Source organism: Hirundo rustica, chromosome 8, assembly GCF_015227805.2.
Source record: "Hirundo rustica isolate bHirRus1 chromosome 8, bHirRus1.pri.v3, whole genome shotgun sequence".
NCBI classification, from domain to species: Eukaryota; Metazoa; Chordata; class Aves; order Passeriformes; family Hirundinidae; genus Hirundo; species Hirundo rustica.
Genome location: NC_053457.1, coordinates 28,290,333 through 28,317,583, shown reverse-complemented (window position 1 = coordinate 28,317,583; position 27,251 = coordinate 28,290,333). Strand labels below are relative to the sequence as shown.

General features: G+C 41.0%; 1 protein-coding gene across 4 annotated transcripts in view; it reads left to right on the top strand.

Moving 5' to 3' along the window:
• The window catches only part of ABLIM1 (actin binding LIM protein 1), a 192,130-nt gene that overhangs the window by 37,986 nt on the left and 126,893 nt on the right, over positions 1-27,251 (top strand). For 3 of the 4 annotated variants that reach the window (XM_040072216.2, XM_058421561.1, XM_040072220.2), the window contains exon 1: positions 10,604-10,735. The exons of the other annotated variant lie outside the window; for it this stretch is intronic. In XM_040072216.2, coding sequence (XP_039928150.1) covers positions 10,696-10,735 — 40 coding nt within the window. In that variant the 5' untranslated portion in view covers positions 10,604-10,695. Of the gene's footprint in view, positions 1-10,603; positions 10,736-27,251 lie in introns of those variants that run through there. 4 annotated transcript variants of the gene reach the window in all.

The following is a 27,251-nucleotide window of genomic DNA, read 5'->3' as shown; positions in this document are numbered from 1 at the left end:
GGGCTGGAAAAATTAGTGACACTGTAATAAAGTTATCTGGAAACTGAGCTTCCAGGAATATGTGATCCATGCAAAGGTGTCTACATAAAAAGCACAGTTGCTCCGAGTGGAACAAAGGATTTATGTTTCCATTGCAGGTGTCTTTAAGGAATGTGTTATTCAGCCTTTCCCACTGCTGATGGCAGACAGGTACTCCAGGTGGAATTTGTTTTGAGCTGCCTGCTTCGGCAGCACAGCTGACCTTGAGTGCAGCTTCTGATCCCTTTAGTGCACATCGACAGCCTGCTAAAAGGCCAGCTATTTGTTGGGTGGGGTTTTTTTCCACTTTCGATTTGTCACCGAGTGAATATGAAACTCTTGGTAAAAATCAGTAGAATTGGTGTGTGGGTGTGTGCATAAACTGCTGACTAAATGCTCAGTTAAATGCCATCTAAATTTCATTTGCTTGTATTAATTTTTGTTCTTAAAATTGTTCCAAGGGTTCTCAGAGGCTGAAGGCTGGAATTGTTTCCTGATTCATCTGGGGTGGATGGCTGACTCTAACAGCCCATGCTTTAAATAGAAGAAACAGACCACATCTTAGCTGCTTCTGTTCTTTGCAGGAGAGCAGATTAATTAATAACAGGAGAATGAGGTGTTAAAAGGCCTTGCTGGTATTCCCTCTGTGAACATAATAGGAAAAAGATGGACAGAAGGAGTAAGTTATTGTAGAAATACAGGGGAAAGGGAGGAATTCTCAGCTGGTGACACAAGTGTTGATTGTTTCCATTTCTGTCTGGACTTTGGTGTGTAGCAGGGGTTCAGCTTTGAGAAGTGTGCTCTCTATTCTCGTAGCTACCACACAAAGAAATTGATTTCACATAGCATAATTGTAGTCAAACTGGGGACTATTGACCAAATGGGTGGACTGTGGAAAACTGGCTAGACCTTCAGGCTCAATGTATCAGTGTCCAGCTAACAGCCTGTGCCGAGCAGTGGGCTTGATGCTGGAGCTGCTCTGTCCAACATCTTCATCAGTGACCTTGTGGTGCGGCAGAATGTCCCCTCAGCACCTTCACGTGTGGCATCAGGCTGGGAGAAACGGTCAGGGCACTGCAGAGAGAACGGGGCTGCCGTTCAGAGGGGCTTGGGCGTTCTGCAAGGACTGTGTGATGGCAAGGACAGTGACAGTCTTGCACGTTGGATGGGGTTGCCATGCTGGGAGCTGCTGGGCAGGTGGCACCTCTGCAGAAAAAGACTGGCAGGTCCTGAGGGGCAGGAACGTGAGGCAGCAGTGAGTCCTGGTGACACTGAAAGCTTGCTGCAGGGTAGAGTAAGATTTACAAGATTTGGCAGAACGTAGCTGGCAGATAGGGGAAGTAATTGCTCCTCTGTGGTCAGTACTGAGGGCTTCCTCTGGAATGGTTTCCAATTTTTTTCCTGTTCTACACTCACCCTCCTGTGCAAAAAAGATGCTGACAAATGAGCAACTGCAGCAGAGTGCTGATTAGGGATCTGGAGCTTGGGACCTACATGGAAAAGCTGAAGGCACTGGCTTTGTGTAGGCCTGGGGAAGAGAATGCTAAGGGCAGGCACAATTGATGGTTTCAATTACCTGAGTGGATCCATGTTTTCTGTACAAACCCCTTCCCACACTCTCCTCAGTGCACAGTGGAAGGGCGGAAACCAGCAGTCACAAAGCGCACCAAGAGGAATTCCGACTAAATAGAAGGAAATCTTTTTTCACAATGCACGTGTCCAAACCCTTGCTAAGATTACCCAGAAAAGTTGTGCAGTCTCTGGAAATTTTCAGACATTGACGGAAAAAGGCCCTGAGCAGCCTGATCAGATTTTGGAACTAGCCCTGCTTTGGGCAGAAGCTTGAGCTAGAGACTTCCAGAGGTCCCTTCCAGCTGGATTTGCTCTGTGCTTCTCTTTTGAGGCTCTGGGAATCTGATGGCAGTAGACTGCTGAATGCAGGGGCTCCTGCCCTTCAGCAATTCGACCTGCACACTGCGCTCTGCGCTCAGTAGGCACAGGATGTACTTTTTTGAGGCTGCAATCTTATCATCCTTACTCATATCTTCAGTGACAGTACGGCTGTCAGTGGGCTGCTTGTAAAAGCAAGCACGAGCCATGAGGTAGGATGTGACATCAGAGGAGTTTCAGCATTCACGTAAGCAATGATCTCCTCCTCCGTCCCCCAAGCGCTGCTCTTGCTTGTCAGGGCTCTTCCTTTTCAACTTTGTCCTCGTCCTGGTGAATCACCTGACAAATGAGTGATGGTCCATGTGAATTTCAATATTTTTGGTCTCTTGTCCCACATGTAAGTCCTTGACAGATTTCTGCTTGCTGTAGCAGAAAATTTGGACAGAATGGAATAAGGAGTTGCACTCAGATGAGCCCTCTGTGCTCCGAGTGTGTGGTTTATAATGCATGGAGCACTGAGTAACAGGAGGAGCAATGTGGAACTGCCACTTAGATATGGCAGGTAACAGTGGACGTGGGTCTCATTCTCTGACCTTTGAAACACGGGTGATAAATAAATTAATAGAACCGCTGATTCTGTGAGGCGTCCCTTGTGTGTTTTAACCAGAAGCAACTGCCATTGCCCTACTTCTAAAGGAAACATGCAGGTATAAAAGCATGTGAATGTGAATTAAAAGAAGGATAAATCTTCCTTTCTTCTGCCTCAACAACCACTATCAATTTTAATCCTGCTGTCAATTTTAATTCTGTGTATTCCTAATGGTTTAACTTCCTTTACTGCTTATTTGTTAAATAACTGATTGCAGATGCTCCTGAGGTCTGTTACATTAACACTTTCCGTTTTCTCAGCTTACCCTAGGAAAATAAGAAAACCAACCAACCAAACACCACCCTCTGACATTATTTATTCAAATTCAGTGCTGGTTAACATCCTGATATTTCCATTGAGCCTATTAATGTGATGTTAAATTTATGTTTGTAAAAAACCTGCTTTTCTTTATGTTTCTGTATCACCTTGCTTTAATGCCACTAATAAGAAAGAAATTCCTTAGTCTAGGGTCACACCTCATATGTAGAAATAACAGTGGTGATAAAAATTTAATGAAAGAATTTTTGATATAATCCAACAGGCTGAGATAAAAATTGACTTGCAGCAAAGAGAAAAAAAGAGAGCATCATTTGAATTCTTCCAATATTCTTATCTATCAACAGTGTTTAATACTTAACGCAAATGTAGGACTATAAAAACCTATAACTTTTGAGATATTCCGCTTCTAGCAGATATTTGAGCCTCGGTCTTTAGATATATTTGTGATTTATCTAAGCAATTCTAAGTTATTGAAGAAAAAATTTCTTTTTTTGGGGTCTACGCTGTTCATTTGATCTCATTTTTAATATTCACATCAGGTGCGTCTGCACTTAAACCAAACAAAAACTATCTTGAGGATTCTAGAAATTGGTTGAAATTAATTTTCACCTAGAAAGGGACCTTTGTGTGCTTGGGGACTAAGAGGAAGGATTTTTGCCGTACAGTTGGTGTTTACTGGGGTGTGAATGACACAGAAGAATGCTGATGCCTTGTTTGATGTCAGGATGGTGCTGGGTAGGTCTCTAAACAGGGATGTGCTGCTTCAGTTCAGTCTAAGAGGTATGTCAGGACATGCATCAAAAAGTGAATGATACTTGTGAAGGGAGAGAAAAAGAATCATTCCCAATAACAGATAAAGTTGTGACAAGAGGTTATGACCATCCCATAAATAAATTTAGTGTAGGAGCTAAAGGAAAGTTAATCCCTGCACCAGCTTTCCGATGGAACATGTAAACATTACGTAGAATCATAGAGTCATTTAGGTTGGAAAGGACATTTAAGGTCATCGTGTCCAACTGTTAACCCAGCAGTGGCACATCCACCACTAAAACATGTCCCCAAGTGCCACATCCACACATCTGTTAAATACCTCCAGGGTCGGTGACTCCACTCTTCCCTGAGCAGCCTGTTCCAGTGCTTGACAACCCTGTCCATGGGGAACCTTTTCCTGACCTCCAGTGGAAACTTTCCCTGGCACAACTTGAGGCCATTTCCTCTTCTCCTGTTTGTTATTTGGGAGAAGAGTCCAGTTCCCACCTTGCTACACAACATCTCACAGAACCCGATGAATCTGAGCTGGAGCTCCATCAGGTTCTGTAGGGAGTTGTGGGGTGTTAGAGCCTGTGATTGGTGGCAGCTGGATGGGATGCACTGGGAAGTTGCATCCATTCCTTCCCTCTGGCTACGATCCTTTTCCTCTCAGTCCCACACCTCAGTTTCTTATACTAAAGAACAGTGAACTCTTCACTTTAGAGAGAATACATCAGCATTCTTGCAAAGGGTGTGATGTCACAGAGGCACTGTTAAATGAAATAAACTGGGAGGCCAGCTGCTGAGGGTGGGCACAGTCTCAGGAACCCACAGCACTGAGTATTGCTCACGTCCTGGTGTACCACGTCACAGCCCGAGGAGCTCCTGGGCTGACAGTCGTGTGTGATGTGTTGTACCAAAAATCCTGACTCAGATAATGCTGCTTTTGTTGAGGCTGCAGAAGAACATTTGCAATATTGACTTTTGCCCGTCACTGTTTATGCTGTGGGCTAGAAACGTCTATATTTGCATGCAGGAGTTACAGAGAAAACGGGGTTTACTTCCCTGTTTTTCTACATCTCTTTGCAGAGCATAAACAGAACCCTGCCTCACTCCCAACGATATTCAGAGCATAAGAAAACTTTTCCCTGACATTAACTAAAATGCAGAGGCAATGTTTAAACCATCATCTTTTTCAAAACTGTGCAGTTGTGCTCAAAGTGGTGTACGCTGAAAGTAGTCTTCAGCATTTCTGGTCTGGTTTAACTTGCTGTAGCAAACATTCCCATGTTCAAAATACCTGTGGGAGCATCAGTAAGCTTTTTCCATGGGCAATGCTTACAGACCTAGGCTTTATTTTAATGTAATAAAGACCAATTTTTTGTTGTCTGACAGTTATTACAGCTATTACTCATTGTGAATTAATCCCTCAGCCAGGTCTTTCATTTAGGTCTTAGCTAGCTTCTTGAAAAGTTGAGTCTTCATCGAAAAAAAAATAAGGGTGTAAACATTATTTTGCCACTAACAGGATCTGGATATTTTTCTTTTCCAGGAGAATTTTTTGGCAAGTGGATCACAGTTGAAACTAACTTGTATCAAAATCAGAAAAAATTCTGCACTCAACTTCTAAAAAGCAATTAATGACACAACAAATCATGATTTCAGTCCTGTAGTAAATCATTTATTAATTCCCTGAAGCTGAAGGAAAAGAGATGGCATAAATTTAGGATTCAAATTGTCAGCTGACATAAACTGATCTCTACACTAACCTAATCTCTGTCAAATAAAGGGTTGGGGTTTTTTTTATCAGGAAGCAAAATCAACTGTAACTAGCAGGGAATCTGGCCCAAAGTAATTTATTGTAAAGATCTGTTAAATGGCAGCCTCTGATGTATTAAAAGTACCTGTTTAGGCTTAGCACACTTTCCTTCTGAAAGGAAAACCATATTTGCCAATAAAAAACAGAATTACAGAAAAGTTAATTAATGGGATAATTCTAATACATCCTGTTTTGTTTCTTGGCAACAGAAAGCGTGTGACAGTCAATTGTCTGCCAAATATTTTATCTTCGTGTTATCCATTTGTGATCCGTTGCCTGGCGCCTGAATTAAAGCCAAGTCAGGGGAAAGCAATCAGTATCAGCAAGTTTCCAAGCTACCTTGGAGCATGGAAAAGCAGAGGGGGGTTACACCTTCTTGTGGCTTTACAAACACTTAGCTCAGCTTAGGGAAAGGCAAATTGGTAAATAATGGGAGGCTGCCATTTTAGTCTGGAAGCTGTTTAAAGCTTGGTGTATCCCTACTGGAATATCTGCATTTCTAACAAGCCTAGATTGAAATCCCAGTAGAATTGACTCAGTCTCCTTCCTTCCTGCGTGGATATGTTGGGGAGTGTGCGATTTACCCCTTTTCTTTGCCTTCTGATAACGACTGTGAGGACAAGGATGCCTGGGCTTTTTCATCAGGGCTGTCGCTGCCTCAGTGTGTGACCTCGGAAAATAACTTGGCGTCTGCATGGGTGGAATTTTTAAAACGAGCTGCCTAAAATTAGGCATCTAAAAATAAACAGCTTGTATTCATGCAGATGTGAAGCCTGTTTCAGATTATTTTGCTGGAAAAAATTAGCCCCTATGTTTTTTTACCTGTAAAACTGAGCGGTGTTGAGAGACGTGATAAAATATTGTGGAATCTTTATGCGGAAGAAGCATGCAGAGAATTTTTTTTCTTGTTTTTCCTGAGGATATAAGTATTTTGGCCTCAACCTAATCAAATCAAAACAAAAGCTCTTTTGGAAGCATTTCTTCATAGAGGATGGAGCTCACTATTTCAGAGTGTAGATTAATAAAAAACAGGGACATATTCCAAAAGGAATTCGAAAAAAAATGTGGAAAATATGTGTATTAGTAGCTATTAAACACTGATCTGGAGGTAGTCTAAAGCTATATTTTGCTGCAATGTGAGGATCTAGAAAGATCTCTGAGTATTCTGGTTCTAAAGCTTTTTCCCTTAAGCACTTCCCGTTGCTGGTTTTAGATCTTTGTTTATGCCTCAACTAATTAAAATACTGTACAAGTATTTTAATTTAATTTAAAGTTAATTAATGTTTTTAAAACATTGAGACCATCAAATGAAATGGATATGCAAGAATTTCAAATGATGTCTTGAAGGGGGAGGGAGGATCTTTATCTAACTACAGAGATTCAGTGTTCTGCCGTTGGCCCAAATCTCTCTCGTAATGAGTTTTTCTACAGGCTGTTGCACTGGATTCTAGAGATGTCTGGTGTGAGTAGCTCTGGGTTAATATAGGCCTCCTTTTAAAACCATGTGACAGTGTACAAAATGCTCTGGGATACCCTAGGATGAAAGGTACATAAATACATGTAAAATGCTATAATTGGGATGCAATTAGGAATGCACAAGAAAGGAGTGTTTGCTTGGCTGCATTTCATATGTCTATAAAGTTTCATTTTTCTGGAGCACAGGAGACATGGCATAATATTTGTTCTAAGCAGTTACACTTGAAAATAATTGCTGTGTGCCAGCTCTGAGGAAGTTACTGTAAATTTGTTTCTGCTGCAAGGCAGAGACAATGACACTGATGTAATAACTTCAAAGAACGCGGCAAAAAATCTGGAGGAATCACCCCTGGAAACTGTAAATGAGAAGAATTATCAGCAATCAGGAGTGTCAGCCTGTATTGGGAGGTGAGGGAAATTGTTTGCTGAAATAGTGAGGAAGGCTCTGCTTGTAATTTTGCTCCTGTGATGTGTTGGTTGTGGCACTGTCACTTATGAACCAGCTCTGGTGAAAAGGCTGAGGCACCTACAGGGACTGTGCAGGGACATTTTCCATTATATGGGACCTAAGTGCAAACACATAAGAAGATAAACTATGAGGGAGGAAGGGAAGTTCATTTCCTTTGGTAAGAGCATATTGGTATCCTTTAAAGTCCCTGAGGTTTTTTGGTTTGTTTTCTTTTTTCCTTTAGGGTTTGGTGTTTTTTTTAATAAATAAATTTCTTTAAACAGGAGGTGTGACAGCTAGACCTTGGTGTTGGGATTCACGAGACCTCGATTCAGTTTCTAAGCTGGGCACGGAGATTTGTTGTCCTGGAAAGATCACTGAGTTTGCCCAGTGTTTTCCTCATCTGTAGTATGGAAAGAATATCTCAACAGGGATAAAATCTTCCAGGGAGCAGGCTGAGCTACGATGGTCCAGTGTCACCTAGAAAGAAATTATTTTGAAACTTGAAGGAAAAACTGTGATGCCTTGCCTGTCTCCCACTAGATGCTGTGGGAATGTGCTGATTCATGGATCCATGGTTTTCTGTAGTGGCTGGTAACATTCTTGATCAGTAGGTTTTCTGATCCTAGGTAGTTCATGAATGTGGGAGCTTCTGTTTGGGTTATATGAAGACTGCAGGGGAAAAAAAAAAAAAAAAAAAAGGGTGATTAAAAAAAGGAAATTTGTATAAATGAACTTTTAAATTCAAGAAAGTTCAGATTGTTGGTTTGTGTGATGGAGTCCTGGGGAATACTGTTGTCTTTTTGTTTTTCTGGCAACAGTGTGGTTCTGTGTATCCCTTGCAGCACAGGGATTGATTATTCTCACTCACTTTGTAGGAATTACAATAAGCCTGAGAACTGTGTAGGATGGAATAAGCTAAATCCGATGAAATTGCTGGAGAACTAACAGCCAGAACGTCTCAGCTGAGCTTTAATAGCCAACAAAAACATCTCTCTGCTGAGCATAATAGACTGCAGTATTTCCAAGTCTTGGCAAGATTTATGTGGCTTTTTTTTTTTTTTTTTTTTTCATGAGAACAACATACAGTGTTTATGGCAGCACACTGGCAGATTTCAAATACTCTGAAATTCCTGGAGATTGGATCTTCAGCTTTAGGAAACAAAAGGTCCTGAGATGGGACTCAGAACTTGTCCAAGGAGAAGTGGTCACGGTGTACAGAGCTACAAGGTATGATGGGCTAACTGGAGGTGAATGAAAGGGAATATGTAATCATATGTGATAGAGAGGTGATGTTTTGTATATGAAAAGCCATATAGATGACTTAGATTTGTACCTGTCTTGAATATGATGTCTAATGTTGCAGGTACTAATAATACTCAGCTACAGGGAAGGTGATGACTGGAGATGTGTCTTGAATCATTCTCATCTTCCTTCTCCACCCCTTCATCTGAACAAAAAACACATAAATGTAGTTAATGGCAGAAACCACACTGGTGAACTTGAGGAGCTTGTCTCCTCATGAGGACAGAAGAACTTATTTCTGGGCCCATGGAACTCCTTTTCACCATTTTGTCTGGGACAGAAACACAGCACACAGTTGTATCTAGGAGCAGAGCAAATAAAAGAAATAAATTCTAGTGGTCAATGCTTCCTGGGAATATAGTAGTTTAATTTTTTTGTCTGTAGAGCAAGAATAATTGTATCTGCTTACCACATCAGAGGATTAGTAATGGTAATAAAAGTGTGGAGTGCTTTGATTATCAAAAAGAAGAATGGGGATGGAAAGAAAGCACGTTTTTGATGAGCTATTCATTTTCAGTCAGGCATGTTAAAGTCCAAATGGAGTAAACACCCTGTCCTGCACTCCACTTAATTTGGCAGCAAACAAAATTTATAAAACCACAGGAGAACAATGTCAGAGTGAGAATAAAGGTAGAGAGTCCAGGTTCTGTGCCTGTGCTTACATTTGTCTGTGCATCTGAATAACTGTATTTTTAACAAGCTGGCTGAGAAGATGACAATTCACTGTGGGAAAAATGAAGTCAGTAGTCCAGAAAATTCAGGATTTAGTATTTGAAGGAGGGAATAAAAGTACTTGGCCAAAATTTGGTCATATTTAGCAGTTCCCAACCAAGAAGCCAAAGGTTTTTATATGTTTCTGGCATCTTTTCATTCATGTTTAGAGGAGAACTGGTAATTTTTTTTTCATTTGAAGTGAAATCTCAGTGATAAAATGGGATTTTTGTTTCAGCAGCATCTCCCAGTCTGTAATAATGTAGAGAGGAGAGCAAGTGTGTTCTGGACAGCAGCAAGTGGCTGCTTTTCAGCCGAATTTCCTAGGATGAGGGTTGAACATCTCTTTCAGTCTTCCCTCTCTTCTTCTTCCAGGGAAACAGAACTTAAAAGTAGTAACCATTAGTACAGGGGAGAAAGAATGAAAGAAGGAAATGTGCAGCCTAGGAGGTGTGAGCAGAAATTCAGAAAGTATCCAAAGCAGTTGAAGAAGACAGCTTCAGGGTTCTGTGGATGATTTAATGGACATGGAAAGGAACAGGGAAAGCAAACAAATGGAAAGGAACTGGAAGTAATTCTAGGGATGGTATTGCCAAAAGGATAGTACAAGGAGGTAGGGCAAACCCGATGGGTGTTGAGGATGTTGGACGCAAATCAATCAGAACAAAAAGATTCATTAATTCAGCTGCTCAAGGAACAGTTTGTCTCTGGGTATGTGCAACTGCGTAGAAGGAAATGCCTGGAAGTCTGCACTTACTGTCAGCCTAATTGCCTCTGTCCGGGAGGGGTGTTGTGGGAACAGGGAAGATGCCTGGCACTGCAGTTTTCCCTGTTCTAAGTGTGTGTGAAAATGGGGAACAGCGTTTCTTTCACAGGCTCTTCCTCCTTTGCTTAGGTGCAATATAGCCATAAAACAGCAGCAGTGGAGTGGAGATGAGGTGCAGAGTAAAATAGACAGAAAACAGCATCAGGACAAAATCAGCTCTGGCTGCAGCCTTTAGGCCACTGGTTAGGATCCTTTTGTATGAAAAAGAAAGTTATCAATCATATCAGCTGATTTGAGATTGTCAGAACGTTAAGGCATGTTTGAAAGAGCATGCCAAGGTCTCAATCAGTAATGGAATAATATCTAGAGGAAAACACTCACTCTTCCTTTAAACTGTTTGGGAACACAGACACACCTATTCTGCTTGGGCCACTCCCTTTCGTACTGTTCAACCCAGGAAATAGTAGGAGTGCAGCCAGAGTGAGCCACCTCTGAAGGCTCTCACTTGTTCCTCCAGCTTGCCATCCGTTCTCTGCGAGGCTGTAGCTTTTGAGGTGCAGGAACAAAACTGCCTGAGAGCACAAATGGAACTAGAAATACATCAGAGCTCCGCAAACGGCAAAGGTTTGTCCTGGATTATTGCTCTGCTGTGTAAATCTCTAATGATAAATGACAGGTTAAGCCCTCCACAGGACATTGGTTCTTGGATTTACAGAGGGAAATTAGGCTGAGGAACTTCTGTTGGACAGAAATTGGGATCCTTCTGATAAGAAAAGCAGTTTCTTTATTTCATTTTGTTTTTCTTTACTGATCTAAGATTTAAACCCCAGCCTGGTGTGTTTTATGAACAGTGGACTTTGTTACTTGGCTGAACAGTGTGTGCATGTACCCGTGTGCTGCTCCCCTGGAATGGATATCTGAGCATAGGGAGCAGAGCACAACTCAGGGCAATTAAACAGGCTTTTTATCCAGCTCTGACTGCCTGTGTATTTTTGTAAGAGATAATTCACTGCTGTCTTTTGAGTTTCCCATCTTCTAGCTAAAGATGCTGACAGCATGCTGTTGCTGTGGGGTGAGTTCTGCAAAAAGAGGTTTTAAAGTTCTGTAGTGGCAGGTGGCATAAGAGTTCAGAGTATTTCTAACTGATGCTTTGAAAGAAAAGCTGATAACCTGTCAGCGTTAGGGTGCTTTTGAGGGCAGACTTCTTTGGCGTTTAACCTCGGGAAGCCTTGTGCAATCTCCGTGTTCCTGACTGAGCACACCTGCAAGTCCTTGTGTGTCCTGCAGCCACCTGTCACTGCTGCTGTCCCTGCTCAGCAGGCAGGAGGGGTGGCTGCTCAGTGCCTCTGGCTGGTGTCTGGTGCCTTTCCCTGGTTCAGGGAGGACTCAGCAGCACAGGGTGCCAATGTGCAGCAACCTGCAACGAGGGGAGACTCAAGGCACTTCTCTCCTACACACCTAAAGCACAGTCAGCACAGTTTTGGTGATGAGTGATGCAGAGTGGGCACTCTTTGCAGTCAAAGAGGAATGCAACTCCTAGTTTGCTTAGTAAACTTTCCTCTTTTTTTTATAGCACAGTCTTAGATAAAGGTAGGGGGAAAGGCATAAGTATAAAAAGATATATTTAGCTTTCATGGTAACTCAAGTGTGGCTAGTTGCTTCCTCTGTTATGCTTGGACAGATAAATAAACCCCTGAGGTGCCCATTTGGTTTCTGGGGTTAGAGGTAGGAGAAGTAAAGTCCTGTTTTCTTCTTTGCATTGTCTAATCCAATATTTGTCTCTTAAAAAGAGATACCTTCTACCTCTGTGGGTCTGGAGATTAAAAGATGTACAGAGACATGCTGAACAATTGTCTATACCTCTCTATGAAAAGTGTCACTTTACCTTAGAAAACCCCGACAAAACAACAAAAAAATACAACCCAAGTTTTCTACCAATTGTTTATAACAACAAAAAATGATGGTTCTTCCCATTGTTAGTTGTTCTTTGTAGGCCAAACACTTAACCTGATGTTGATTTAGATAAAGTAGTTTTATTTCTGTTCTTTCTCTCAACGTGTGCTGAATTAGGTGAGCAAAATTCCTTTTTCCTTCCTTGTTTCTTTCCTATTTTGTTTCTGAAATACTATTTTATATTTATTATATTCATATAAATTAATCTCAGCAGAGTACACATTTGGTTAGCATTGAGCATTTGGCTAAAATCAGCTGTTTCTGTATATTCATAGATGTGGCACTTGGGGACGTGGTTAGTGCTGGATTAACAGCTGGACTCCATGATCCCGAAGGTCCTTTCCAACGTAAAGGATTCTGTGTTCCTCTGATTCTATGACGTTGCTGGGATGTGGGATGCCACCCCATGGTTATGTGACTTTAATCAAATGAACTTTTGATCCCCTGGTCCTGTGGGGATCATTGAAGTGAGGTGAGGCTCAGTCTCTGGTCCTCTCTTCCTGACCAGATACACTGAGAACTGGGAAAACCTTGTACCTCTGCCTGCTTTGGTTGGTGCTGGTGATCTCCTGGGTGGGGATGGAAATCTCTTCTCTCTGTTGGGTCCTAGCAGATGAACTCATGATTGCCACACTGAGAAAGCACAGGGGAGACAATTGATCCTTCTCCCTGCTGCTCTGTAGGTGTTTGCACTTTCCCTTCCCTGGCATTGGTAGGGGAGTCAAGCTGTCTTGAAATCTAATATATATAGAGATAATTGTTTGTCATTTCATTCAAGTTGGTGATGAAAACAGGTTGTTTAGTTTGACTTCTATTTTTAATCAGTTTCACGAGCTGGCTTTTCTTGTTCTAGAAAAATGATCCCCTAATTCTCTTTGTCAGCTGTCTATTTCGAGGTGGAAGGCTTGACCTCATTCCGATGATAACCCAGTAAGAAGCAGGAGAGCTGAAGTTTTTTACTTGTTCAGAATCAATTAGTTGTCTCCAGGAACAGTACTGTGAGGATCTGGATTTCAAAGAAAGCAAAAAAGACTGGGGGGAAAAACTCAATAACAATCAGAAAGCCACTACAACATGGTGCATTATCTTCTAATTCATTCACAGTTAAAAAGGAAATAACTGGGAGCTGCCAACTAGTTTCAGTCTGAAAATATGCACAACATATGTTTATAACATAAGGTTTTCTACTGATAAACGTTGTTGTGATCAGCACCTGTTTTAACTGATTCATCTGAAAATTCTGCTTAGTGCTGCTTAAAGAAGTTCATCAATCAGTTTTTATTCACACAACCTGACAGGTTGGCTGTCTTGCCTACTTTGTTTAATTATTTTTGTTGTTGCTTAGCTGTCCTTAATTACAGAAGTATTTCTCAATCAAACCAGAGCAAAACTCTGACTAAAAAAATTGAAGATGCCTAGAGAGTGTTAATACCAGAAGGGATGTTTAAGCTGAATTGCATGGAAAAAGGATATTTTTTTTTTTTTTCCTTCATTGATTTGTGTCAGTGGTAAATCTGTGTATTAAACAAATACCACAGGGGTAACGTCAACACAAATAAAAGGAAACTTAAGTTTTGCTCTAGGCTGAGGGAGTGTTTACACTTAAAAATCCCAAACCAACCACCCTCCTAGTATGTACTATTAATAGTTGTTTACATTCTACAGAAACTGAAGAATCAGGGATCTCATGGAGTAACTGTCTAGATACAACATTTAATGTATTTTTAATACCAAAAAATACAGAGACTCCTTGGTGATGGCTAAGAATGCCCTCAGAAATCCTCCCTCAAAGATGGCCAGGGCCATCTTAATTTTACATTATGTTCTAATTACAATTAAATTAAAATTTATTGAAATCCTACATGTGTGTTTAAAGTTCAGCTGTTGGAAAAATGACTCTTAGTTACCCATGACACCTAAGACCTTAAAAACCCCCCACCTTAATTTACGGCATTTGTTCATGCAGTGGAAGGATAAGATCAAGAAATTCTTGCTGAAGAAATACTGCTGTAAATCATTGCTGCAAATACAATACAGTAAATATCAGTCAAGCAGTCAAAATAGTGGTCTTAAATTCTTTGTTGGTGCTTCATTTGACTCATTTACCGTTCCAGTAATTTATGATACTGCTGGAATGACTTTTCTCACTATTGTAAGACCTTATTTCCTACTTCCTCTTTCAAAATTGTGTCTTGCTAGATTGTGAGTGCCCTCCACTTCCACAGCAAGATCAAGACTCTTGAGGCAGTGCTACCTTTGAATAACTCTCAATGGATGTGATAGGCACAGCTTCACAACGTTGCACATGTCAGGGAAATATCCTAAGATATGGCTCGTCCTGTGTTGAGTGGCACTGGTAGAGAACAAACCCAGCTGTACCTGTCACTAAATCAAGAACATGTTTCTCCTTTTTAATGTACTGTCAGCTCTGGAAGTTTGCTGTGTTTCTCTGACTCCTGCTTTTCCTGATGGTGCCAGATTACAGCTCTTGTTTGAGGAGATTGCACTAAACTATCAGTGAAACACAGGCAAACTCTTTGTGTAGTCATGAAATACCCAAGAGGGTTAAACCCTCTCTTTATCAAATACTAGTTGGCATATGCTATATGTAATTTCCTGCTATTAATAAATGGAAACAAATTCCAAGTGTTTTTTCTGTCCCATCAATGTATTTTCAGATGTGTCCTTGCCTCGGTTTTGCCTGTACAGAATGTGATCCCTGTGAGGGAAGTGAGCTGCTCACAGTGATAATTTTGCTTAACTGACAGTTTCTTAGTTTTTGTCATGGCTCTTGATCACTTGTGTGTGTGTGCAGCTGATTTAACCAGAGATAGTGCTGACCACAAGAGGAAGGGTTCAACAGTGCAGTAGGATTTATTTAATTAGAAAACAAAGGTTAGCCAACACAGCATATTTAAAGCCGCTTTTATGAGGAATGCTGGCAGTGGATGAACTGATCTGATGTCACTTCTGGCATCCTGTAGCAGTGCCATACTTTCCACTATATAGAAAGGTAACCTCCTATTCTTAGTTGTGATGGACGTTGACAAACAGTTTCTACTGGCTTCTGGCAGGGGCTTAAATTAGTCTTGATAGTACAAAGAAGGACTCATTTTAGAGCTTCACTGATGCTGCAAGAGGGCAATGTGACTGCTGGAGTTCTCCTTTTAGAGGTATGCCATGCTCCAAAAATGGCAGTGGTGTTGGAGAATTTGGGAGTTGGATGCAGCAAGAGAAACACTTAATTCTTCTGATCACGTGTGCTGGTGCTACATCTACAGCAGAAGTTGCAGTGTTAGGAGACAATGGGTAAAGTTAAACTAACATGTTCAGGAAGCCCTACAGTGATCTAGAGACTTTCTTCTGGTGTAATTCTTTACTCAAATTAAGCATTTTAGTAGAGTTACTCTGTATGTTTCTGTGCTTGTGTGCCTTGTCAGAAGAGAGAATAATGGTGCCCAGTTTATTTCAATACATAACCAGAGGAGTGGTGCTTTCTTTGATTACATGCTTGTAACACGTCATTCTTTGCAAAGGTACAGGAAATAAACTGAGGATTGAAAGGATCTCTGAGGTTTCAACTTTGATCTCTTTTGCTTCCCAACATATTTCTATCTCAGTTACTATGAAGTCTACATTGTGAAGAAGATTGTTAAAGGAGTTTCTCTCAGCTGGAAGAAAAAATGTCAAAGTTCAAGAAAGGAAAAGTAAAGAAAAGAGTATGATTAAAGGAATACATTTATCTTGAAAGTCTTTGCTCTGTTTTAATAAAAGACACCTAAACATTGCTGAGGAGTAGGAAAAAAGCTTCCCACTGAAGATCTGAAGGACTGCCAGCTTCTGCCAGGATCCTTTTGGCTAATTGTTCCCTAGAGTGGCTTAGGCACCTCTTTGATATCAAGCATAGAGCTAAGCCCCACAGAAGTTGTGACATTATTTATAAACTCTGGGATAGGCAAGCGCTTGGATTGTGTTGCTGAGTCAATCACACAGAGTCTTGGGGGTGCAGCAGTTTTTGTATTTATATTTCATACAGCTTTCACTGTATCTTGCCCATGAAATTGCTTCAGTCGTCAGCAATTACTCTTGGCTTTTTTTCTACGTGCAAGTAAAAAGGATTGGCTTTGCTGTAAGAATCCATAGTGCAGTGTTCTTGACACTGTAGATCAATAGATTAGCCTTGTGCTGCCAGGAAATAAAATGCTGAGCCACCTCATCTTCTAATAATGCGATAGACAGATCCATTAATGCACACACTGTTATTTTATGTCTGAGAGTAGATGTAAACAGAGATATTTTTCCATGACTATTCTGAAATAAACCTTGGAATGGATAAAGTAAGGTAAATATCCTTTGCTTGAATTAAGTCTTTTATCATAACCTAACCTTTCTACTCACAGCAACCACAGTAACAGTGATTCTACTTGTTTGGGGGAGAATAACTAAAAATGGAATTTTCAGATGGAGATGTACAGAATGAACTCTTCTGATAATTTTCGTGATAACTTGGTTTTCTGTGGAAAATAAGCACTTTTAGTGTTAAATAAGGAATGCAATCTATTGGACAATCATTGGGAAATACAGTAATGAAGTTGGAAGGTAATGATGATCAAGGAGAAGCACTCAGCTGTGCTTTACATGACCTCTTTTTTTTAATGCTGACCAGTTACTCCCTAGTGTTATTATCTGTGGTACTTCTATAGTTTCCATTATCACAGAATCTGAAAACTTCAGTCTTTAATGTACCTATTGTTACAAATCCCTTGTGAGGGGGAAAGTGATAGGGGGAAATACAATGGAAGAGATTAAGGGAATGGCTCAGGGATGAACAGCAAGTCTGTGGGAGTGCAGAGACAGCATATTTCCCAAATCCTATGTTAAGACTTCCAGAGATACTAGACAGTACTTTGCTAGCTGACATTATTAGGGCTTTTTACCCACATGCCATTTAAATCTTTCATTTAGTGATTGATTTTTCTATGTACTGCTTTTCTCTGCCCTGTTTCAGCCCAGCTAATAATTTCATGTGAAGGCAGATGGCTGGTGTTGCTCTCCTTTGTCCAAGAAAAAGATCATTAGATGTAATCTCAAGCATATTGTTTAGATATTTTTGTTTGTTTAATCTTTCTGCTCACTGCTTCACTGAAGGATAAACTTGGTGGTTGTTGGGGACTGGGGAAGTGAGTCAGATTCAGTTTCTGAGCAGGCAGCAGAGGGAAAAGCATTCCCAAGAGCTTGTTATGCTGCCTGTCCAGCGTTACAATGCACTGCAAAGCTGGGCTTTTGTTACCAAAGGCTCATGTGCCATGGAAGTTATCATACATAGTTGATAACAGGAAGCAGAGCACAATGCTTTAATTCAGCTGAAAGATTTTGCAAATGTCATCAGTTGGGAAAGGAAATTGTCACAGTGTGGTCTTAGTTTAAGTCTGAGATAGAAATGCAGTTGTGTTTTCTCTTGCATTTTTTCTTGGTTACAAATTGTAACAGGAGAATAAAGGGCAAAGTGATGCTTCATGTATGTTTTGGAATGAATACCAAGAAACCAATACACAAAATAACATTTGCTTTCTCATTTCCAAGTTAGTTGACCAGAATGGCTTGTGCATGCAGGTCTTGCTGTTGATGTATAAAACAGGTCTGGTTTTCAGCATGCCACCTGGAGAGATCCCCAGGTGGCTCTTCAAAGAGTAGAAGTTTGACTCTTGAGTTACAAATGCAGCTACACCCTCTTCAGACTTGAACTTGACACTGTCCTTTCACCACACGGACACTTACAGACTTCATGGGCCGGACAGACTTTGTAGCAGTTCTTCAATTTGCATGTGTGTGCTGCAGAAAGAGAGAGGCATTTGGTGGAGTTTGGCTAATGATTACCTAAAGGTCAGCTATAAAAGCAGTGGAAAAAAATGTCATGTGGCAGCTTGATAAGAAACCTGTATGGGACACATGCTTAATTGTGTAGCTCAGCTGAGTTATAACACAGATCCTTTTACCTTTGATACCACTTTAATCTGAGTTAGCACTTTTCAATTAGTCACTTTTTTTTCTTTTTTTCTTTTTTGCCACTACAGAGAAGCCTTGTGGCTTTGTGGTCTTTCTGTTCCTCCTGCCACAGGCAGTAGTACAGCTTACCTTAGAGAACCTTGTGTGGGTTTAAACCAGTAAACTAACTTGGTGGAGACCTGTGGACTGTAGAATTCCTACCTCTGCAGGTTCTCCATAGCCTTTATCACAATAAAAGATACCAAAGCCCCACAGCTGTTTTTTTAACTATATCTTATGCTTTTCTAGACAGTGAACTGTTGAATTAATATTAAATATTAGTATCTAGGAAGTAATATTAAATATTAGTAACTAGGCTTTTCAATCTGTTGTGAATAAAATTTGCATCTGGATGTACTAGCACAGATCTCTCTTTGAAGTGTCTGCTTAGTAGGACCAGTGCATTATATGGCCATCAGCAGAACTTAAATGAGCTCTGCTGAACGTTTTTTCATGAGTGGATATGGTCTCAGTGAGGAAGCAGCAACTGTTGAGTGTACAGAAAACAAGTGTAGTGTACAGAAAACAAGTGCAGTGTACAGAAAACAAGTGCAGTGTACAGGGAGCATATTTGCTTGAGAGGAACACCTACCTCTTCTTCCCTGGCCATCACCACCTGAGTTAAGAGAGTACAGCCAAAGCCGTTCTGCAGTATTTAGCTGAGGAGATGTCATTGACATCGGTGTGATTGGTACTGGATTCCTGTAGATGAGCAGAACACAGGTATGTGTGGCCACTGCAGCTGCCTGGCAGCAGGAATGCTCAGTCAGCTCTTGTGTGTTTTCTCCTCAGCCAGGATAACAACAAGATTAGATGGGCCTCATGCTCCAGTGAGTGAGCTGAGAAAATACCCTGTTCCTGTTGCTCCTGGCTGTGGTGCCTCAGTTCTTCTGAACTGTAGTGTGCTGGAAGTTACCAGAAAACACAGTGGTGTTTGTACCTGGGCTCTGTTGGGATTTTGAGTCCCCAGAGAATGTGTAGCATTGAGAAGTGGGGCATGGTTGTACGTGATGAACGAGTGGTGTTCTTGCAGCAGTGGACATGTCTGCTTGCAGGAATGGAATCCTAGAATCCCCTGGGATAGGTTTGGGCTGGGGGGAACCATTAATGGCCCTCTGGTCGAACCCTTCTGCAATGAGCAGGGACATCCTCCCTAGATCAGAGCCCCATCTGACCTGGCCTTGAATGTTTCCAGGGATGGGACATCCACCACCTCTCTGGGCACCTTACTGATCCCACTGTCCGTGTCATTGGTGAAAACACTAATCAGTACATAATAACACATTTCAGTAGTGGCAGTAATTCTGTTTCTGGGTTTAAGCTAGGGGAACATTTAAATGTCTCTCTGACCTGAGCATAATCCCCACAAAATTTCCTCTTGTGCAGCAAGGGAATGGATTTTGTTTCCATTTGAAAAGGATTTCTGTAAACTATTGGACTATAATAGCAGAGGTACTTTTTAAGGACTAAAACATGATTACTTCAAAAGCCACAAAATAGCTTTGCACTACCGGTTTTTAAAGCTCAGCAAATTTTATGTAGTACCTGAATTATTAATGGAGATGAATTGGAAGAGGAAGATCTGTTGCCTTATCAGCCTTAAACAAGCAGTAGTTGGTTGACTTTGCAGAGAGAGGCAGCCCCTGCTGAAGCCATGAGTGAGCAGGTCCTGGGTGAGGAGCCCTACGGGCTGAAGGGCTTCTGTCACTATGCCCAGAAGATGACTGCCTGTTTTGGACACTTAGGTAAAGAAATTAAGATGTGCCTGTGGACTTTTTGGTCTTCATTATGTGGATAAAGGGTTTCACCAAGTTTACAGTAAATAGCTGAGTGTTTAAACATCGGCCTGCAGTCTTGAGTAAGTAAATAGTGGGTGTCAAAAGTGAAAAAGCTGAATGTGTGGAGTGGTTTAACCACAAGTAAAGTTTTGCTTCTTTTGTGTGTGTGTGTGTGTATTTGAATGTTGGAATTTTATTTTTTTTTTCCTCTTTTTTCTTGCTGTCATTTGCTGGCTTAGTTATCTTATTGCTTGGATAACTATATTTCATAGTAAAAGTAGATAGAGTGCTTGCTCATTTTTCATTTAGATGAAGGCTCTTTTTTCCTCTCCTTATTGAATTCTCAATATCTTTGAGAATTCTTACATGGAGAAGGTAATCCTGATAATCCTGTTGCCTTGGACAGGTGCATGAAACATTATTTGGGGCTATCTACCTGTGTAATAGATGTGTCACCTTCTGAAGTGGTGTGATGATGGAAAAGAAAAATTTCATTTTGTTTTACCTTGTTTCCTGTATTTTTGTTTTGATTATTTTTTGCAGCTAGGTTTTGCTGAACTAGTGTGCCTGACTTCAGTTTCTTAGGTTTCTGATTGGGCTTTTTGTTGCTTTTAATGCAAGATAGGAGTCACACTGAAATGCATTTGCAAGAAATTTAACTCTGATGGCAGAAGCAATTAAGACAGCATTAGTGCACTACACATTTCTGCTGAAGGGCAAGTCTAATCCTCAGTGTTTCTCTGAAACACGGAGGGATATTTCCTTTTCTATGTATTTAGACCTTGGTGTCTGCTTTTTACTATTATTCACTGCTTGCTATTCTGTTTTTTAATTTATTTGTGGATTGCAGTCAAATTTTTTTGTTTCTTCTGTTCTTGGAGCATTGAAGAGATGCTTCTATTCCTGGCTGCATATGAAACATGCATGTATTTTTATCATCCAGGCAGCCAATTGGTGCGGTGAATTCAGAGGGGATTGAATAAGAAATGGTCTTGAGACAGCTGGAAATATTTATAAATAAAATATTTATAAAGTTGGAACTGAGATAAAATATTTAAAGTCACTATTCTGCACAATTCCTGTCTCCTCTCCAGCCAGCCCCCTGTGAAAACTGTCAGTCTGGAAAGTGCCCATATCTCACACTGTGCTCTGTGAAGGCTCGAGATCCCAGCACTACTTGGATTAGGCACAGCTTTGAATTGGCAGTGATTTAAACAGGTTTTGCTACTTGGCAGATCCTGAGAACATTTCCTCAATGCTAGTTCCGAGTTGATTCCTGGATTCCTGAGACTTTCTTCCATGAAACATAAGGATGGGGCTGTGCCCCTGCGATTCCTGCCTTTTTCTTTTCTCTTCAGCAAGAAAATCGAAAATCTACCTATTCCACTTAATTGAATGCTTGATTTAAGTGGTAGGAGCTTGCCATTGTCTTTTTGATTGAGGCTGAGGCTAAATCCCAGTGTTCAGTGACTGTGTGTTGTACAAGGCTGTCTCAGGCCGTGTCCTTTGCCTTGGACTGCCTCAGAAGCCACTGTGATGCTTCCTGGTCTTGTTTTACTTCTTTCTGCTGCTTGTCCCTTTGTATTACATATTGACAGGATTGAGGCTTTTGAAGACAAACACTGTACTTAAAGAAATGTACTATCCAAAAATGATATTGCTTTGTGTTATTAAGCAGCAGCTGCCATGGGGTCTTTGAAGGTCCAGACAGTGACAGCAACAGCCAGGGCTGGAAAGAGGCACCATTAGAGAAGTCTGTCTCAGGGGAAGTAGGATCTTATTTTTAATTAAGCAGGATGTCCCTGCAGTGACATGTTGGGTTCACTAAATCCTGCTCCATTGTCCCCCACCAGTCCCATGTGTTTCGGTGGTGGAAGAACATTGGATTGTGCTGCACTGGATAAATTATCAGACTCTTCTGCATTGGTCACAGGCTGAGTGCTTCTGTAGTGGATATACAGGTCATACTGGTTTAGTTCTCACTGCAAGAGCTGGTGTAATGAGTGTCTTGGTGAACAGAGCTGGAGGTTGGAATCAGCATGGACACAGCAGAAAATGGGGAGTCAGCCTTGAACCAGTGTGTTCAAACTCCGGTGTAAGGACAAACTTTTCTCCTGGGTATTAGGCAGCCAAGCTTTAGCAAATGTTGCCACAACTGGAACAGTTTCTTCAGGGCTCACCTTTCTGCTCTCTGAGGATTGACTTCTGCAGCAGGGTTCGTGTCTGGGCAATGTGTGCCTTTGCCTCACCTCAGAGGGCAGAGTCCACCTTGACGTGTCAGTGGGGCTGGGAGGCTGTTGGCAGATGTCAGCATCCTCCACCGATTATCCAGAAACAAATGGCACTCTCAGACTGAGAGATCCTTGTGTTGACTCATCCAGCCTCTCCTGTGAGTCATGCCTCTGCTTTAAGCTCTGAATGGAGCTCCACCCTCACTGCTAGAAGCTTTTGGATTTTCAGAGCTGCCTGTTCCACTGAGGGGCTGTGGAGTGCAGGTCAGTAGGTTGAGAAATCTGTGAGAGATTGAAAAAATTGCTGCAAAGCTTCATATCCTAGAGGGAATGCTTAAAACACACGATTTGCTGAGATCTCTGATTTGATACAAGATACTCTAAGGCAGAACTGCAGTTGCTATGTCTATTGAGCCAGCTCTTTAAATACACATTAGCATCACCCCATCAAAGTTAGTACAGATTTATTCTGACTTGTCCCACTGTGTTCTCCATTGATTAGAAAATCCAGGAGCATGGCTGTTTAAGGGGAACTGTAATTGCACCCTTGTTTTCAAGATAATAAAGAAGTAATTCTACCTGAAAAATACAAAGTAATTGACCTCATAGGAGATGTGTAATAATAGATGATCAAAGTCTGGATTTATGAGATAGTATTTTCTCTTTGAAACAGTAAATGAAACAGTCTTCTCTTCAAAGCTTATTCTCATCTGGAGTTAGTACTTGAGCTCTGAGTTTTGAGGGAGAATTAAGTAACAGTTTCTTACTGTGCCCAGTAAGCTTATTGGTAGACTTTTTGTCACCTTCTAATTTAGAAAAAGCCTTACTGGAAGCAGTGCAGTGATTTCCCCAGGTCATTTTGCAGCCACAGATAACTTCGCCACGTTAAGGGGAGTTGAGTTAAGGGCCAGACACTGGTTGCACAGTTGTCTCTGTGTGTTTCAATGAGTAGAGAGTCTGAAGTTGCCTCTGAGCATGTCCAAGTCTGGGGTCCACCTGTAATTTTCCTTTATAGATGATGAATGTTATTAGTTGTCTTTTTCACTTTGGAATTTCCTGTGACTTTCCAGTGCCCTGTTGATGATTAACTCTGCCTTTACCCAGGGAGAAATATTCATCAGATGATTAGATTAGCAAGTCACTGGAATTGGATTAATGTAAATACTTCTTGTAAGTGAAGCAGGAAGGGTTGGCAAAGTATCTGCAAAGCCTCTAATGTCAGCTACACAGCAAAGTGGAGAGGAAGAGCAGAAGAGAACCAATCCTTAATGGTTAGGGGAAAGCTCAAGTGCTTTTGTTTGCAATAGGCAGTGAAAGCTGCAGAAAGGATTTCTCCAAAGAGATCTGCTTATGAAGTAGTGCCAGCCAGTGCTTGTACATTCCGATAAAAGGAGGACCAAGGTGCTCTACCTCTGCTGCAGCCATTTCTCCATGGCACATGGACAGACCTGGCATGGAAGAGGGCCATGCTAGATTAAATGCACAGATGTGCATTTGTAGCTTATGATGGTGATGATGATGATTCTATAATAAGATTTTTGACACAGCAAGGTTTTTTGATTTTAAACTAATCCTCTTATGTAACTCAGTTACGTTCTTTCTCTTGTCCTGAATACTAATCTGATTTTCAGATACTCTTTTAGGTTTTGTTTCTGATTTTTGCATTCGCAGGGATGAGTTTCAACTGATTACAATAGTTTTAGATAGCAATCACCTGATCAAGCATACTGTTCTAATCGCTTGAAGATAATCACTAAAAATATATCTTCCTTAATCTCCTTTGCTGGATAAGAGAAAAAGAGAAGGATTGGAAAGGGCAGAGTGCCGTGAGTAATAGACTGACTCTGTGCACTACAGGTTCCTTTCCTTAGCTTCTTCTGAGTAGAAATGCCTTCTTTCCCCATCTTAAACAGCTTTGGGAAGCTGTGTGGCTCAGGTGAAGAACTGGTGCTGGAAAAAGTGAAATTTCGAAATTCAGTCAAAAGGATGTCAGTAATTGAGGATGGGGATATTGCAGAGGTCTTGTATCTCATTCCCAAGCAGAGCTTTCTGAAGCAGCTGCCCTACTTGAATCCAGATGACTACTACTTGTGTGAGCAGTTACATGACACTCCTGAGCACCTGGGTAAGTGAGGACTGCCATCAGATCATGATTTTTGCTTGGTGAATAGGCTAAATTGCTTTACAGTTACCTTATGTTTTGTGTAGCAGCAAGATACTGTATGACAGAAAGTATGTTCAGGTGTGGAGAACATACAAGATTCAAGTTAGAATCTGGAAGTAGTTGGTGGATATAGGTACAGCTGTCTCTATATGTCCATCCTGGGACAAAGGGGGCCTTACTCTTCAGAAGCATTTAAGATGGAAAAGTACCTTTTGAAAGCACAGCATCTTGTCAGTAGTGTGTTCAGAGCTTTTCCATGGGATTTGTGAAACTGTGCTCCCTTCTGCTTGTTTTCAACCTATTGCCAAGGAGTATCACTTGAAACTGCCTCATTCTTGAATTGGAAGAAGTGATTAAATGTCTTTCTGTGCTCACCTCCTTGTCATTTGTGAATTTATTAGGCTTCTGTTGTATCTTTTATCCAGGTGCCTCCTTTTTCTGGATAAGAAGTCAACACTTATTTAGATGCTCTTTGTGCGGGAGCCAGTCCATGCCTTTGATTATCCTTTTACATCTATTTTCCTAATTCTTCTATAATTCTTGAAAAATTGGGGAATAAAACCGCATTCATCATGTAGCATAATGTGGGTATATGCGGAGTCGTAATGATGCTCTTTGTTCCTCCCTGTAGTTTCTAAAATCTGGTTTGTGTTTTAATTAATATTGAACATTAGCTTATTCCTTAGTAGAACTGATAGTGATGTGAGAACTTATATCTGGAATTCAGCTTAACTGGTTTGTTACAGTCCATTACAAATTAAAAAAGACCCCAAAAAACAAAACCCAAACGTTTTCTGGAGACTCCTGTCTGTGAATGAGAAATTGGCTATAAATGTTAATCTCTTCCAGATAAATTTCAAAGATTTTATCTTCTAGGATTCACTTAATAGACTTCAGTGTTGATAACCCAAACTGTTTATGTGTCTGTACTAAGCAGATGAAGAAGGCTGCTAAATGCTTGTCACTGTGTCCAGCTCCTCAAAATGTTAATACTGAGTGATTGTATTTGGCAGGCAAATATAAGAACTGCTTTGGTGTATGACACTTTCTCTTTTGTGCAAATTGCTTTTTGCTGGTCAGCCCTGTACCTAATGAACTTCACCTTATAAGAGAAGAACTGTCCCAAACCCATATGCTGTTGCAGATAGTTACTGCTTCTGAATAATCAGTTATTTTAAAAGTAACATTTCAATGAAAGTGATGCTAAAACACAGGCAAATGTATTATATAACTGTGAGCTGGAAAAAAGCAAATATTCTGCCTTGCCAGCCCCCGCAGTGTTTTCCATTGGTATTCTAGAGGAAAAAAATCTGCATACAATTTGACATTTTTATAAAACACAGCTTAGAATTGAAAATTACTTGGATGAACAGTGACCAGATATATGATTAATCCATGCAGGACTCCAACAAAATTCTTGCCATCATATCAGGCTGGAAGCTGCCTTCTAATTTGTACGGGGCTTAAATCAGTCTGGAAATCTGCAATTTTGCAGCTCTTCACTCGTGTGTAAGCAATCATAAAGATAGTGGGACAGGTTCTGTTCAGCATTATGCTGCAATAGATAATGCAAATAACTGCTATGGATTTTTTCCTTTCACCCTCCAGTATGGGTGCAATAGAGTGGAAATTGTGGTCCTGCTTTCCAGTGCCATGTATAATGCTAACTGAAAGGTTGGAAGGTGTCTGGTTTACTTAAATTGCAATAATTGGAATCAGAATCTCACCCACTTAAAATAAAAGCAGTGGAATGCCTTTTGAAAACAACCTGGGGCAAATGCTGTATGTGACTTTAAGATGCAGAACACATAAGTCTGTCTCTTAGGCCATGTGCTGCTTGGGGATTATGGTCCCTCAAGTACTGCAAGATTTAGCAGCTTATAAACCCTGCTGAAGGACAGTTTGCTGTCTCTATTAGGCATTGCAGACAGAGATTAGAAATTACACTGTTCAAAGCATTTGGAGACTCAGTAATTATTTTTCTTGTGGGTCATAAGTGGAATCATGAACATCAGGAAAGGCCCATATTTTAGGTTTTTGGAAGGTTGAGAATTAGCAACATGTGCAGGGCAATTTAGTATTCAGGAGGTGAGTCTTTGGAGTATGATCCATTTAACCCATGACTTGTTTTTATTTAGCACTTGCGTCCTGAAATTCCATCCCCTTCATAATGGGAATGTGGGAGGTTAAACTTGTCTCGCAAAGTTAAATGGTGGCATCAGACTGACAGTTAAAAGCACTTTAAAAGATGAAGAAAATGTAAAAAAAGAGGAGTTCAAAAGTAGCTTTGAATCCCTGAAATGACCTTCATTCTGCATTTCTCTTGAGTTCATTTGGCCAAGGAATTATGAGGCACCTTCCCTTCTGTGTCCAGGGGAGATGTAAGGTTGCTTCCTGTGAGACAGATTGGTTTGCTGCAACAAAATCTGCCTTACCCTGGAAGGCCTGGGTCAGCACATGGCTTTGATTCTCTGAGGTCAGACCCTGATACAAAGGAGTCGGTGGGAAAATGTCCGATTTTGAGGATTAGCAAAACCTGAAAGCTGGTTGCAAAAGAGCACTGGAATTTTGAAGAGAAAATGGTCTTTGAACTGTGTGATGTTGCTCCTCTTCTAAGATACTGTCACCTGTCACTTGTGTCAGCGACACCTTGTGCAGCCTTGCAAAGTGTCTGCTCTGGCTGTGGCAGTGCACACCTGAGGGAAAGGAGATGCACACACATTACCTAACTGACCTCCTGTGTCAGGTTAGCGCCTCTTTATGTAACTGTACGTATTTAAAGCAGCACTTGTGAGAATGGCTGCTTCTCTTGGATCAGCTCGATGTAAAGGGAGACAGAAGCAGCGTAAGAGGATGAGAAGGGTGCGGGGGAGAACGAAGGGAGCATGCAAACAGTCTAGTGATGAGACAGGAAGTAAATTGGACTGGTGGAGGAAAATTTATGGAGCACTAAGATCCCATTTAGTCTT